General features: G+C 51.3%; 1 protein-coding gene across 1 annotated transcript; it reads left to right on the top strand.

Annotated features, from left to right (window-relative positions):
* Window positions 1-384: 384 nt before the first annotated feature.
* Window positions 385-14335, top strand: LOC311373093 (unconventional myosin-Va-like; the record flags this gene model as incomplete). Its single annotated transcript, XM_084489939.1, has 10 exons — window positions 385-540; window positions 2470-2613; window positions 5341-5422; window positions 7755-7862; window positions 8713-8819; window positions 9970-10235; window positions 11078-11159; window positions 11680-11820; window positions 12886-13011; window positions 14252-14335. Coding segments are annotated over 10 exons (1296 nt in total), but the record flags the coding sequence as incomplete, so codon positions are not given.
* Between the last annotated feature and the right edge of the window lie 574 nt (window positions 14336-14909).

Consider the following 14909-nt stretch of genomic DNA (forward strand, 5'->3'; position numbering starts at 1 on the left):
TCTAGTCTGATGTATAGCTTCGGGTTCTTGAACATTCCTCCGAAATCCTACCGCAGCATTTTGATTTCACCGGAGGGGATTAAACACTTATGCATTATGTTTAAAGCAGGAATATTTGGAAAATCTCTCTCTCTCTCTCTCTCTCTCTCTCTCTCTCTCTCTCTCTCTCTCTCTCTCTCTCTCTCTCTCTCTCTCTCTCTCTCTCTCTCTCTCTCTCTCTCTCTCTCTCTCTCTCTCTCTCTCTCTCCATCCCTCTGACTCTCTCTCTCTCTTTCTCCATCTCTCTGACTCACTCACTCACTCACTCAAACACACACCGACCGATGCTCATCACAGCCTCGTGATGTCACTTCCTGTGCGCCCCCCCCCCCCCCCCCCCCACAGGGACGAGAGGAACCAGTCGATCATCGTGAGCGGGAGTCGGGCGCCGGGAAGACGGTGTCGGCCAAGTACGCCATGCGCTACTTCGCCACGGTCAGCGGGACGTCCAGCGAGGCCAACGTGGAGCAGAAGGTGCTGGCCTCCAACCCCATCATGGAGGTGAGCTCACTCTCTCACTCACTCACCCTCTAACCCTCTCACTCACTCACCCTCTCACCCTCTCACTCACCCTCAACCCCATCATGGAGGTGAGGCTCACTCACTCACCCTCTCACCCTCTCACCCTCTCACCGTCTAACCCTCTCACTCACTCTCTCACTCACTCACCCTCTCACTCACTCACCCTCCAACCCCATCATGGAGGTGAGGCTCACTCACTCACCCTCTCACCCTCTCACTCACTCACCCTCTCACCGTCTAACCCTCTCACTCACTCACTCACTCACTCACTCACCCTCTCACCCTCTCACCCTCTCACTCACCCTCCAACCCCATCATGGAGGTGAGGCTCACCCTCTCACCCTCTCACCCTCTCACTCACTCACCCTCTCACCCTCTCACTCACTCACCTCTCTCACCCTCTCACTCACTCACCCTCTCACCCTCTCACTCACTCACCCTCCAACCCCATCATGGAGGTGAGGCTCTCACTCACTCACCCTCTAACCCTCTCACTCACTCACCCTCTCACGTCTAACCATCTCACTCACTCACTCACTCACTCACCTCTCACCTCTAACCCTCTCACTCACTCACCCTCTCACTCACCCTCCAACCCCATCATGGAGGTGAGGTTCACTCACTCACTCACTCGTTCACTCACTCAAATCTCTAACCCTAGCCCTAAATGGAGGTGAGCTCCCTGGTTCACCCCCTCGTCCCCTTCTTCTCTGTTTCCTATCCCTACTTCCTGTACCCTCCTCCTCCTTCGCTGGTAACCCCCTCTCCCCTGCCTCGCTCCCTCTCTCCCTCTCTCCCCCTCCCTCACTCTCACTCCCCTCCTCTCTCTCTCTCCCTCTCTCCCTCTCTCTCTCTCTCTCACTCTCACTCCCCCCCCTCTCTCACTCTAACCCTAAATCTGAATCTATCAATCTATCACTCTCCACTGCATCCCTCAGTGTGTGTGTGTGTGTGTGTGTGTGTGTGTGTGTGTGTGTGTGGTGTGTGTGTGTGTGTGTGTGTGTGTGTGTGTGTGTGTGTGTGTGTGTGTGTGTGTGTGTGTGTGTGTGTGTGTGTGCGCGCACGTGCGCTGTGAGCGTGCGTGTGCGAGAGAGATTAGGGAGGAAGCGACAGATCTCCCCTGTGCCCAGATGGCAGCCCTCCCCCTCCCTCTAAGACCCCCCCCCCCCTCCCCTCCCCTTCCAACACAAGACACACCCCTTAATGATGTCATCGGCCAGTTCTCAGCGCACACTTGACGCTGATCCACCAATCATAGAGCAGCTGACCGCCTGAATAGAGGATTCTTTGTCCCTGTTAATTTAGCATGCCGGCTTGTCTCTGCGTGTGCGTTTTCTATGTTTTTGCTCGGCGTGTGTGTGTGTGTGTGTGTGTGACGTGTGGTTTCAGTTAATGCACAGCCCGGATGGGAATACCTGCTGAGCTGAAAGCCCGCCTGTTGCCCCTGTTGAACACACAGCCTGTGTTTCACCCTGAGCTGCTCTGGTCCCCCTGCTCTGAGCAGGCTCCATGCTCTCACACACACACACACACACTGTCTTAAGTCTGTGAGCTCTGAGCAGGCTCCATGGCAGCGGTCTATGTCTATACTATATAACATATATATCGTCTATATCCACATTGTGTGTGTGTGTGTGTGTGTGTGTGTGTCTCTGTGTGTGTGTGTGTGTGTGTGTGTGTGTGTGTGTGTGTGTGTGTGTGTGTGTGTGTGTGTGTGTGTGTGTGTGTGTGTGTGTGTGTGACGTCTTAACCATGAATCAAAACAAAACGGAGACCAGAACTGTCTCTGAACACCGATAGGCCACTTGATCGGCCGGCGCGATATTTGGGATGCGGTCTCCCTTGGTTACCGGCTCGCTCCCATCCCGTCTCCCTTGGTAACCGGCGCTCCCCCGTGCTGTCTCCCAGGCCATAGGCAACGCCAAGACGACCAGGAACGACAACAGCAGTCGCTTCGGCAAGTACATCGAGATCGGCTTCGACCCGCGGTACCGCATCATCGGCGCCAACATGAGGACCTACCTGCTGGAGAAGTCCCGCGTGGTGTTCCAGGTGAGTCTCTCTGTCTCTGTCTCTGTGTTTGTGTCTGTCTCTCCCTGTCTGTCTCTCTCTATATCTCTCTCTGTCTGTCTGTCTGTCTGTCTGTCTGTCTGTCTGTCTCTGTCTCTCTCTCCCTGTCTGTCTGTCTCTGTCTCTGTCTCTCTCTGTTTGTGTCTGTCTCTCTATGTCTGTCTCTCTCTGTCTCTGTCTATCTCTGTCTCTCTGTCTCTCTCTCACTCACTCACTCACTCACTCACTCTCTCTCTATGTCTCTTTGTGTCTCTCTCTCTGTGTCTCTCTCTCTCTCTGTCTTACTCACGTACACGCACACACGCCCACACACTGACGTGATGGTTTATCACTCTACTTGTGTTGAAACGTTGAAGACTTAAAGGATCTTGAGTGTGTGTGTGTGTATGATAAGCGATTGACATTAGTTAAATGCAGGGACAGAAGGCGGGCTTTACACCGGGCAGGACATGATTGACATGAGAGCAGACGTTACGGGCTAGTCCTTCTCTATGTTCTCTCTTTGTGAATCACTACGAGGTGGTGGCACAACCCATAATAAACGGGTTGTGTTGCTGTCAACCCCCTCAACGTAACCCTCCCTCCCCCTTCCCTCCACTTTGAGATTCAAACTGACTCTCAGCCGCTGTAGTCGTGACCTGACTCTGACTCACTCACTCACCGCCTTCCTTAAAGTAGGACTCTTTCATGGCCTGGTAGGGGAGGGGCCCCCACACAGGATAAGGGGGCCCCTGTTGGCGTTACAGGCGGCCATTATGCCCTCGTCCCCTCGTGCTGCCGTGTCGGGTTATGAGACGACTTCTGTCTCAGACTCGTCTGGTCCTCACACACACACACACACACACACCTCCCTCCCTCTCTGTGGTGCTGCACCAACATTCAGAACTCGAAATAATGAATGATATAATGTAGGTCAAACCTACTGAAACGTGCAGTGACGACATGGATGCTGCGGCAGGAACAAACCAACTGTACGCTGGAACAAACCAACTGTACGCAGGAACAAACAAACTGTACGCAGGAACAAACCAACTGTACACTGGAACAAACCAACTGTACACTGGAACAAACCAACTGTACGCAGGAACAAACCAACTGTACGCTGGAACAAACCAACTGTACACTGGAACAAACCAACTGTACACTGGAACAAACCAACTGTACGCTGGAACAAACCAACTGTACGCTGGAACAAACCAACTGTACGCAGGAACAAACCAACTGTACGCAGGAACAAACCAACTGTACGCAGTAATGTGGTTTTCACACCAAGTCGACGTTTAAATTTGTCCGTGGAGTGTCCGTGTTTATTCCCTCCTACTGTACGCGTTCATCACTTTGCTTTTCTTTAACAGGAAATGCAAAGAATCATTTTTTGGTTGTTAGTCAGTTGGTGGTTAGTTTTATTTGTTCACGTTGACCTTCTGAGACACCTTCAGAGTGCATCACAACTCCGTGCTGCGCTGCAGGTAGATCCAGTTAGAGCAGCACAGTCCTGTTAGAGCAGAGGGGCCGGTCCGCCCAGAGCCCAGAACACGTTCAGTAGAGAATGAGGAACAGGGATGTTTTATTCACCGCACGCGCACACACACACACACACACACACACACACACACACACACACACACACACACACACACACACACACACACACACACACACACACACACACACACACACACACACACACACACACACACACACACACACACACACACAATGTCTGTTCGAGGTTGATTGAGGCTGAAGAATGAGGAACAACTCTACACCACACACACGCACACACACACACACACACAATGTGTGTTTGAGGTTGATTGAGGCTGAAGAATGAGGAACAACTCTGCCTTGCATTTCTGACATGCTTCAGGTGTGTGTTCGTATTCGTTACACAACTGAGGCGAGGCAATGCGGGTGTGTAGGTGTGGTTTAATACCGGACACACACCAAACTAAATCCACGTATGATATCCATGTGTTTCTATTTTTTCTTTTGACTTCTTAAAGGGGACATATCACACCACCAGGTGTGAGTGTGATTGGCCGTTACAAGCCGTTTTGAAAATGTGCCTCTTCTGACATCACAAGTGGGCGTGTCCACCTAGATGTGCACTGGATAGATCAGTCTACCAGCCTACCCAGTGTGGACCGTAGCAAACGTTGCTCATCTATCAGTCATGCATCTCGGTGGACACGCCCACCTGTGATGTCAGAAGCGGCACGTTTTCAAAACGGCTTGTAACGGCCAATCACACTCACACCTGGTGGTCCCTTTTAAAGTCAACAGCTGTCCTGGTTAAAAGCATCCACGGTGAATGATCTCTTTCAGACCACACGATTCTACAGGTTGTCGTAAACATTCAGGGGTTCTCAGGAACGTGTCCTGCCCGTTATGTTGAGTGTGGGTTGTGTTCATGTCCTGCCCGTTATGTTGAGTGTGGGTTGTGTTCATGTCCTGCCCGTATGTTGAGTGTGGGTTGTGTTCATGTCCTGCCCGTATGTTGAGTGTGGGTTGTGTTCATGTCCTGCCCGTTATGTTGAGTGTGGGTTGTGTTCATGTCCTGCCCGTTATGTTGACTCTGTGGGTTGTGTTCATGTCCTGCCCGTATGTTGACTCTGTGGGTTGTGTTCATGTCCTGCCCGTTATGTTGAGTGTGGGTTGTGTTCATGTCCTGCCCGTATGTTGACTCTGTGGGTTGTGTTCTTGCAGGCGGACGAGGAGAGGAACTACCACATCTTCTACCAGCTGTGCGCTTCGGCTCATCTGCCCGAACTCAAGGACCTGCGTCTGGGTAGGTCTCCCTCCCGCTCACCCTGAGCACCAGAACGCTACCAGCCTACCCTGGCTACCGCCAGACCGAGCTCCGTCGTCGTAGACCGCCCGTCGGTCTGGGGGGAGGCTGCTGTCATTTTCTTCCGCACAAAGAGGCGTGATCAACGGGCCTAGTTCAGCTGACTCTGTGTACGCAATTGGCTGCTTGCCGTGGCTTCCCTGTCGTCATTGTGTTAAACCAGCCAATAGCGTGCCGGGGGGGGAAGCCAGCTTGGTGATTGGCTCCTGCAGCAACGTATTGGAAGCAGAAAGAAATAAGAAATGTGTTGCTCCTCTCCAGAGCCTTCTGCAGGGTGGATTCAAATCGCCGGCAGAACGGGCTGGGGGGGGGGGGTACCCAGTCCACTACCAGTCTGCACTCACAACGTGACCCTCTCCCACCAACGCACACCAGCACCCTGCACTCACAACGTGACCTCTCCCACCAACGCACACCAGCACCCTGCACTCACAACGTGACCCGTTTGCTGGTTCCTCTGAGCTCATGCGTTAGGTAATCACGACCGTTCTTTCAGAAGTAATTCGACATTTTCAACGTTTTAAAGGTCGCATCAGCGATGTCGGGTGACGTCACGTCTGTTGGTATTTGAGGCGAGATCCCAAACAATACAGAGCCAGCCCGCCCCTCTCCCTTCAGTGTTTCGTGCATCCAGTAAAAAAAAACGATCGTGAACGCAGCAGCGCACAACCCCACAACACCCGCCCCCTTGTCGCTGATTGGTTGGAGTACTATTTATTTTGGTTTGGAGTGGTTGGTGGTACCGTTTGTTTTTGCGTACGATCTCGGAGCGTAGGCTGCCTACAGAGACGTGGTTGTTTTTTGACGGCAGCTGGCGGATCGTGAGGCGAGATCAGATGAATGTGATCGTTAATGTTTCGACACTCGTTAGCCGTGCGTGGGTCCGTGTGGTGGGGACATGAAGGAGGTATCGGAGTAGGAGTCTCGCTCTGTGTGTTCTTCTGGCTGAGCAGACGTCGTGTTCATATGCTCCCGCCGTGGACACACACCTGCTCATGCTGCTCTGTGTCACGGGACGCGCACACACTTACCGGCACACACACACACACATTCACATGCACACATTCGTTCACACGCACATGTTCACACACACACACACACACACACACACACACACACACACACACACACACACACACACACACACACACACACACACACACACACACACGTTCACACACACACTAGCTCACTCTTGGCCCTGTCTCTTAAATTCACTCGGTTGGCCTTAATCTCTCTCTGTCTCTCCTCTCTCTCTCGTGTACGTTAACTCGCCCCGCTATCTCCCTCATGCCTCGTGACTTCCAGACCGAAGAGAGAACGCAGTGGGGTGGTCTCCGTGTCCCCGAAGGCTCTTGTTGCCGGGCAACAGGATCAACTTTATCCTGTCGAAATGACCGAACACATTCCTTTCCGCGATTTGAAAACGTGCAATGCCGATTCAAACCTCAGTTGTTCATTTGTCCGTCCAGCTGTTCCTTCTGTCTGTCCGTCCGTCCGTCCAAACTGAAAGAAATTAAATGTTTACAGTCGCAATGTGTAAGAAATCATATAACTCCATAATGGACTCGGGTCCGCTCTAATGAGGCTCTAAACGAGGCTGGCTGGGGGTGAGTGGGAGGCTTCAGAGAGTTGTAGTACGGTTAGAGGGGAGAGGACGGCTTCTGTTAACAAAGAGGGGAGGTTCGGTCTGGCCTGTAATTATTATTTACAGAACGTGTTGGTCACTGGATGTGATATAGTCGTAACTTCGTAATACGAAATCAGTCATCGATGTCCTGGTTATCTTTAGCGTATCTCGAGCTCGTTGAAATGTTACACATTGAGACTTTAGGTGTATTTAAGGTGTATTTTTCTATCCGTCATACATCACAGGTGGACACGCCCACCTGTGATGTCATAACAGACAGATTTTTTAAAACAGCTTGTAACGGCCAATCACGCTCACACCTGGTGGCGTGTCACGGGACCTTTAAGTCATTATCCCCCCCCCCCCTCCCCCCCCATCCTTCCAGTAGGCTTCAGGGGGAGTTGATTGACAGCCGCCCTACGAGGCTCTCTGAGGGTAATTTATATGAAGGGGTGCTAGACAGCGGCTAACCGCTAACAGCTAACAGCTAACAGCTAACAGCTAACCGCTAACGGCTAACTGCTAACGGCTAACGGCTAACGGCTAACAGCTAACGGCTAACAGCTAACGGCTAACGGCTAATGGCTAACGGCTAACGGCTGACGTTTTGACACCGTTTTTTTTCTTCTCGTCTCCCGGCAGGAAGTGCCAACGACTTCCTGTACACCCGTCAGGGCCGCAGCCCGGTGATCGAGGGCGTGGACGACACCAAGGAGCTGAGCACCACGCGGCACGCCTTCACACTGCTGGGTGAGCACGCACACACACACACACAGACACACACACACACACACACACACACACACACACACACACACACACACACACACACAGACACGCAGACACGCAGACACACACACACACACACACACACACAGACACACGCAGACACACACATGCACACAGGCATCCACACACGCAGACACAGACACACACACACACACACACACACACACACACGCAGACACACACATGCACACAGGCATCCACACACACAGACACACACACACACACACACACACACATGCACACAGGCATCCACACACACAGACACACGCACACATCAGCACGCACACACGCACGCAGACAGACACGCACGCACGCAGACACACACATGCATCCCCACACACTCACGCATCCACACTCACGCACACACGCATTCACACGCATCCACACTCACGCACACGCATCCACACTCACACACACACAGACGCACTCACACACGCACGCATCAGCATGCAGACGCACACACACACACACCCATGCACCCTGTAAGTGGATGCGTGTTCACACCTTGTATGAATTTAGCGACCATCTGTCCTGTCTTCAATGAAGTGTGTGTGTGTGTGTGTGTGTGTGTGTGTGTGTGAGTCTTGGCTCTGATTGTCGCTTGTGGGGGGGGGGGGTCTCAAGACATGTGATTTCAATAGAGAGGTGTCGATAAATCCATCAAATATTATACTAATCTACCTGTGTGTGTGTGTGTGTGTGTGTGTGTGTGTGTGTGTGTGTGTGTGTGTGTGTGTGTGTGTGTGTGTGTGTGTGTGTGTGTGTGTGTGTGTGTGTGTGTGTGTGTGTGTGTGTGTGTGTGTGTGTGTAGGGGTGAACGAGTCCTACCAGATGGGTCTGTTCCAGGTGCTGGCGGCCGTGCTCCACCTGGGCAACGTGGAGGTGAAGGACCGCGACTCCGACAGCAGCTTCGTCCCCGTAAGCCCCGCCCTCCTCCGCCACAACACTGCTCTGTGATTGGCAGAGCCGCCGGTCAGAGAGCCAATAGAGGCGCTTGCTAGGTCGCTGTTCATGTGTTCATGTGATTGGCTGTTTATGTGAGTGGCTGTTCATGTGTTCATGTGAGTGGCTGTTCATTTGTAAATGTATTGTTCATGTGTTCATGTGAGTGGCTGTTCATGTGTTCATGTGAGTTACTGTTCATGTGTTCATATGAGTGGCTGTTCATGTGTAAATGTATTGTTCATGTGTTCATGTGAGTGGCTGTTCATGTGTAAATGTGTTGTTTGTGTGTTAATGTGAGTGGCTGTTAATGTGTTCATGTGTTCATGTATTGTTCATGTGTTCATACCAGTGGCTGTTCATGTGTTCATGCCAGTGGCCGTTCATGTGTGAGAGTGTTTATTGTGTAAATGTCAGCGCGGTGCGTCAGGCGTGGTCCAGCTCTCTGTGTGTCCACCTACTGATTACCAAGCCTGATAGGAGGGTTTTATCAACGCTAAATCAAGGTCACCTTTAATGACACAAAGAACCTAACATGAACCTAACATGAACCTAACATGAACACAGAACAGAGCCGTTTCAGGAACACCAGAGGCCTTGTAGACATTCAACCATTTAGATCAACTTATAGACAGCATGGATATATTAACACACTGTAGATAGTTTTAGCATTTGTTCACGTCATTGATTTTAATGGTTTAATATCCGACAACACCACATTAGATATTGTTGTTATTATTGTCCTGCTGATAATTAAACCGTATTCTTTACTGGTGAATCTTGGTACAATCTTGGCAATTTGCTGTGCAGCCAGCAGAGAGAAACGCATTCATACATTAAATATTAAATATGACTTAAATATGACATGAAAACTCACCGACCAGTGGTGATAAGAACTACAACACGATAGAATAAAAAGCAACATAAGCCACACATAGTACACATAAAAAACATGACACAATAAAACACAACACGAGACATCCATAGTACTAGTTAAAAACACCTGTGATAGAGTTTAAAACATGAGTGACGGTGGGTATAAAGGAGTTCTCGTGTATATAACAGTCCAGCTCAACATGTTGACCAAAGTGACGCTCTTAAACGCCCCCCCCCCCCCCCCCCTCAGCCCAACAACAGCCACCTGACGGCGTTCTGCGAGCTGGTGGGCGTGTCCTACCAGGACATGTCCCATTGGCTGTGCCACCGGAAGCTGCGGACGGCCACCGAGACCTACATCAAGACGGTGCCGCGGCTGCAGGCGGTGAACGCCCGCGACGCGCTGGCCAAGCACGTGTACGCCAAGCTCTTCAACTGGATCGTGGAGCACGTCAACAAGGCGCTGGTCACCAACATCAAGCAGCGCTCCTTCATCGGCGTGCTGGACATCTACGGGTACGGCCTGTCCCGCAGCATTCCCCAGAGTGTTCCCCGAGCGTTCCTGTAGTGTTCCCGGAGCGTTCCCAGAATGTTCCCAGAGCGTTCCAGTATCGTTCCTGTAGCGTTCCCGGAGTGTTCCCAGAGCGTTCCAGTATCGTTCTTGTAGTGTTCCCGTAGCGTTCCAGTATCGTTCCTGTAGCGTTCCCGTAGCGTTCCCAGAATGTTCCCGGAGCGTTCCCAGAATGTTCCCAGAGCGTTCCAGTATCGTTCCTGTAGTGTTCCCGTAGCGTTCCAGTATCGTTCCTGTAGCGTTCCCGTGGCGTTCCCGTAGCGTTCCCAGAATGTTCCTGGAGCGTTCCCTGAGCCTTCCCGGAGCGTTCCCAGTGGCCCGTCCCTCTGGGGAATGTGCCACCTTGTTTGTGGAGACTCAAAGTCAAAGTGAACTTCATTGTCAGACCGACTATGCAACAAGTAGCTACATCGAGGACCGAAATGCGTTTCCCCATATTCCATAATGTGCTATTAAATTTTTTTACCACACAACATATAACATAATAGTGCAAAAAGACAACAACAAATCAACACAGCATATACAGACAGACAGTGGGCATATGCATTACACAGAATAGAATATTCACTGTTTTTTGAGGTATGTTATTGAGGTGCAAAAGTGCAGAATTGGCTTATTGGTCACTCAAGTCTTTGGGATTGAATTTGGATGTCGATTTGTGAGACGACGATGATGATGATGATGATGATGATGCTTGATGATACATGAGGCGTCCTGAATGAGTGTGCGCCCCGTCGTCGATGCCTGATCTCCTCTTCTGTCCCCCTCTCTCCCGCTCCGACCGCAGGTTTGAGACCTTTGAGATCAACAGCTTCGAGCAGTTCTGCATCAACTACGCCAACGAGAAGCTGCAGCAGCAGTTCAACATGGTCAGCAGACACTACTGCAACATACACCTCCCTGTGTGTGTGTGTGTGTGTGTGTGTGTGTGTGTGTGTGTGTGTGTGTGTGTGTGTGTGTGTGTGTGTGTGTGTGTGTGTGTGTGTGTGTGTGTGTGTGTGTGTGTGTGTGTGTGTAACTGGTCGGAAGGAATATTGGGGATATTTGCATACACCTCACTTCTAACACTTTTGTTTGTGTTTTTTATGTGTTTGTGTGTCTGTTATTTTTTATATATATATGTGTGTGTGTGTTCTTTTATATGTGTGTGTGTGTTTGTGGGTGGTTTTTATATGTGTGTGGTTTTTATGTGTGTGTTTTATATATATATATATATATATATATGTGTGTTTTTTATGTGTTTGTGTGTCTGTTATTTTTTATATATTTATGTGTGTGTTCTTTTATATGTGTGTGTGTTTGTGGGTGGTTTTTATATGTGTGTTTTTTATGTGTGCGTGTGTGTGTGTGTGTGTGTGTGTGTGTGTGTGTGTGCGTGCGCGTCCCCAGCATGTGTTCAAGCTGGAGCAGGAGGAGTACCTGAGGGAGGACATCCCCTGGACGCTCATCGACTTCTACGACAACCAGCCCTGCATCAACCTGATCGAGGCCAAGATGGGAGTCCTGGACCTGCTGGACGAGGAGTGCAAGGTTCACCCTCTCACACACCCTCACCCTCACACCCCCTAACCCTCACACACCCTAACCCTCACACCCCCTAACCCTCACACCCTAACCCTCACACCCTAACCCTCACACACCCTAACCCTCACACACCCTAACCCTCACCCCCTAACCCTCACACACCCTAACCCTCACACCCCCTCACCCTCACACCCTAACCCTCACCCCCTAACCCTCACACCCTAACCCTCACACACCCTAACCCTCACACCCTAACCCTCACACCCCCTAACCCTCACACCCTAACCCTCACACCCTAACCCTCACACCCTAACCCTCACACCCTAACCCTCACACCCCCTAACCCTCACACCCCCTAACACTCACCCCCTAACCCTCACACACCCTAACCCTCACACCCCCTAACCCTCACACCCCCTAACCCTCACACACCCTAACCCTCACACCCTAACCCTCACACCCTAACCCTCACACACCCTAACCCTCACACCCTAACCCTCACACCCCCTAACCCTAACCCTCACACACCCTAACCCTCACCCTCACACACCCTAACCCTCACACCCTAACCCTCACACTCCGTAAAGGCTCAGTTATGGTTTCCACGTCAACACAACGACCGCCTCGTCGCAGTCCTGAACCTGTTCTGGTTCTGCGTCGGGTTCTAGTGAGCGGACCAATCACAGCCCTTTGCTGCTGCGTACGTCCGGCCCCTCGCGGTGGACGCAAGGAGGGTCCGCAAGGACGTAACGGGGCCGTAACCCCCCCTTGCGTCGCGTCGACGTGGAACCATGATTGAGCCTTTACTCAACACCCTAACGGCCCCCAACAGATCTAGACTCTTGTGTACGCTGTGCAGTTTGTTTATTCAGTTATTCCCAGATTGCCAAACGCCGCTCGGTGGAATGAATAAACCCAATTAGACTCTAAAAACAAGACGGGATAACGCTTCATCGATCCCTCCCAGGCGGGAGGTTCTGACGCATGTCCACACCCCCCCCTCTCCCCCCACCCTCACCCTAACCCTCTCCCCCCCTCCTCCCCCCTCCTCCCCCCTCCCTGTGTGTCCAGATGCCGAAGGGCTCCGACGAGTCGTGGGCCCAGAAGCTGTACAACACGCACCTGAAGACCTGCTCGCTGTTCCAGAAGCCCCGCCTGTCCAACCGCGCCTTCATCATCCAGCACTTCGCTGACAAGGTCCGCCTCCACCGTCCGCCCGCCGCCGCCACCGCCACCACCGCCGCCGCCACCGCCACCGCCCAGCTGTCGTCCGCAGCTTAGACTCAGACTCGGCGGAGGACGGGATTATCCCCCCGGGGGGAATTGATTCGCCCCCCGGTTGCCTTGCGTTAATCAGAATGGAAAACAAAGTCTGTGTGATGATGATATACACGCTTAAGGATGTGTGTGTGTTGCTTTATTCCCCTGTGCAGGCTCGTTTATGCATTCATTTAATTGAATTTAACAAAAAAAAAAGTACTTAGTTGTGTAGCATCTTATCCTAGCTATCTTTGTTGTGTAGGGGGACGGGTTAACCTAGTGATGGTTAGTGCTTTGCACTTGGTTCTATGAACATCCTTACTGAGCCAACAGCGATATATTGTTTCTCCTTCTCCTGACAAATGTACTTACTGTAAGTCGCTTTGGCTAAAAGCGTCTGCCAAATGCCCTCGATGTAAACGTAAATCGACCGTGCGTTGGTCCACGTACTGTTGACCGAGTCGTCTTAACAGTAGTTAGTGGATCTCTATTAAAGTGGGGGCCTCTATGTGGTGACATGAGAGTTCAGCTTCATGCATTCATGCTTTCGGCACGAAAAACTCCTGGTCTGCAGTTTCGGTACCAAAGCAATCTCAAATCTTCGATCTTTGACGTCAGCGCTACAGACTCTCCAGCGTGTTTCCGCGTACGGAGTGGTCTTCAGCGGCCCGCGGGGACGTTTCCCCTTTCAGAGTGTAACTCTGGATAAAGTCTCCCCTTGTTCCCTGGTTGGCTGCGGTGGCTGCGTTATTTTCCCCTCAAAGAAAGACGGTATTGTTTAGGGTTGGCGGAAATTCGATGAAAAAAAAAATATATATATATATAATAATGATTGCAATCAGTTGACTTTTTCTAGTCGTTATACGCACTTAACTGTGATTTTCGTGCCATCGTTTCCCACACCACCTTTTTAGAAGTGGAAAGTGGACTTGAGTAGATCCGGACGTTGAGAACTGAGAATCTATTTTGCAGCAGGGAACGGTTTTTATATGAAGTACCAATTTAGAATCTAAGTGTGTGTGCGTGTGTGCGTGCGTGTGTGCGTGCGCGTGTGCGTGCGTGCGTGTGTGCGTGTGCGTGCGTGTGTGTGTGTGCGCGTGTGTGTGCGTGTGTGTGCGTGTGTGTGCGTGCGTGTGTGTGTGTGTGTGTGTGTGTGTGTGTGTGTGTGTGTGTGCAGGTGGAGTACCAGTGCGAGGGTTTCCTAGAGAAGAACAAGGACACGGTGAACGAGGAGCAGATCAACGTGTTGAAGGCCAGCAAGGTGAGTGGTGCTCACACACACACACACACACACACACACACACACACACACACACACACACACACACACACACACACACACACACACACACACACACACACACACACACACTGGTGTTCACGGACCAGTGGGCGTTTTACACACGTGTGGTTGATTTCTAGTTATTTAATCTGCTGTGAAATAACTTCTACCTTGCAGAGCCAAAGAGCATGCAGCTCACAGGGAGATCAGCTGATACACACACACACACACACACACACACACACACACGCACACACGCGGAGAAATATTAGGTGTGTTAATAACCTCGTCGTCTCTCTTTTCATTGCCACTCATACAAAAAAATCTATTTAAGTCTCATTCAGAAGTTCCTTCCCCACTTTGAATTAACGTGACGTCTGTGGGGCTGGTCCCATGGTTACCGGGGTCACACGGTCGCCATCACACCGACACTAAAGCGATCCATAAGGTTGTCTCTCGCCCCACTGCACGGTTCACATGCCCACCCTCAGCCCACACCACGCTGGACCCAAAGTCATTCCACGGTGCGCTCCGATCCAGCCTCATCGACACA

This window comes from Micromesistius poutassou (genome assembly GCF_964030765.1).
Source record: "Micromesistius poutassou genome assembly, contig: SCAFFOLD_1332, whole genome shotgun sequence".
NCBI lineage: Eukaryota > Metazoa > Chordata > Actinopteri > Gadiformes > Gadidae > Micromesistius > Micromesistius poutassou.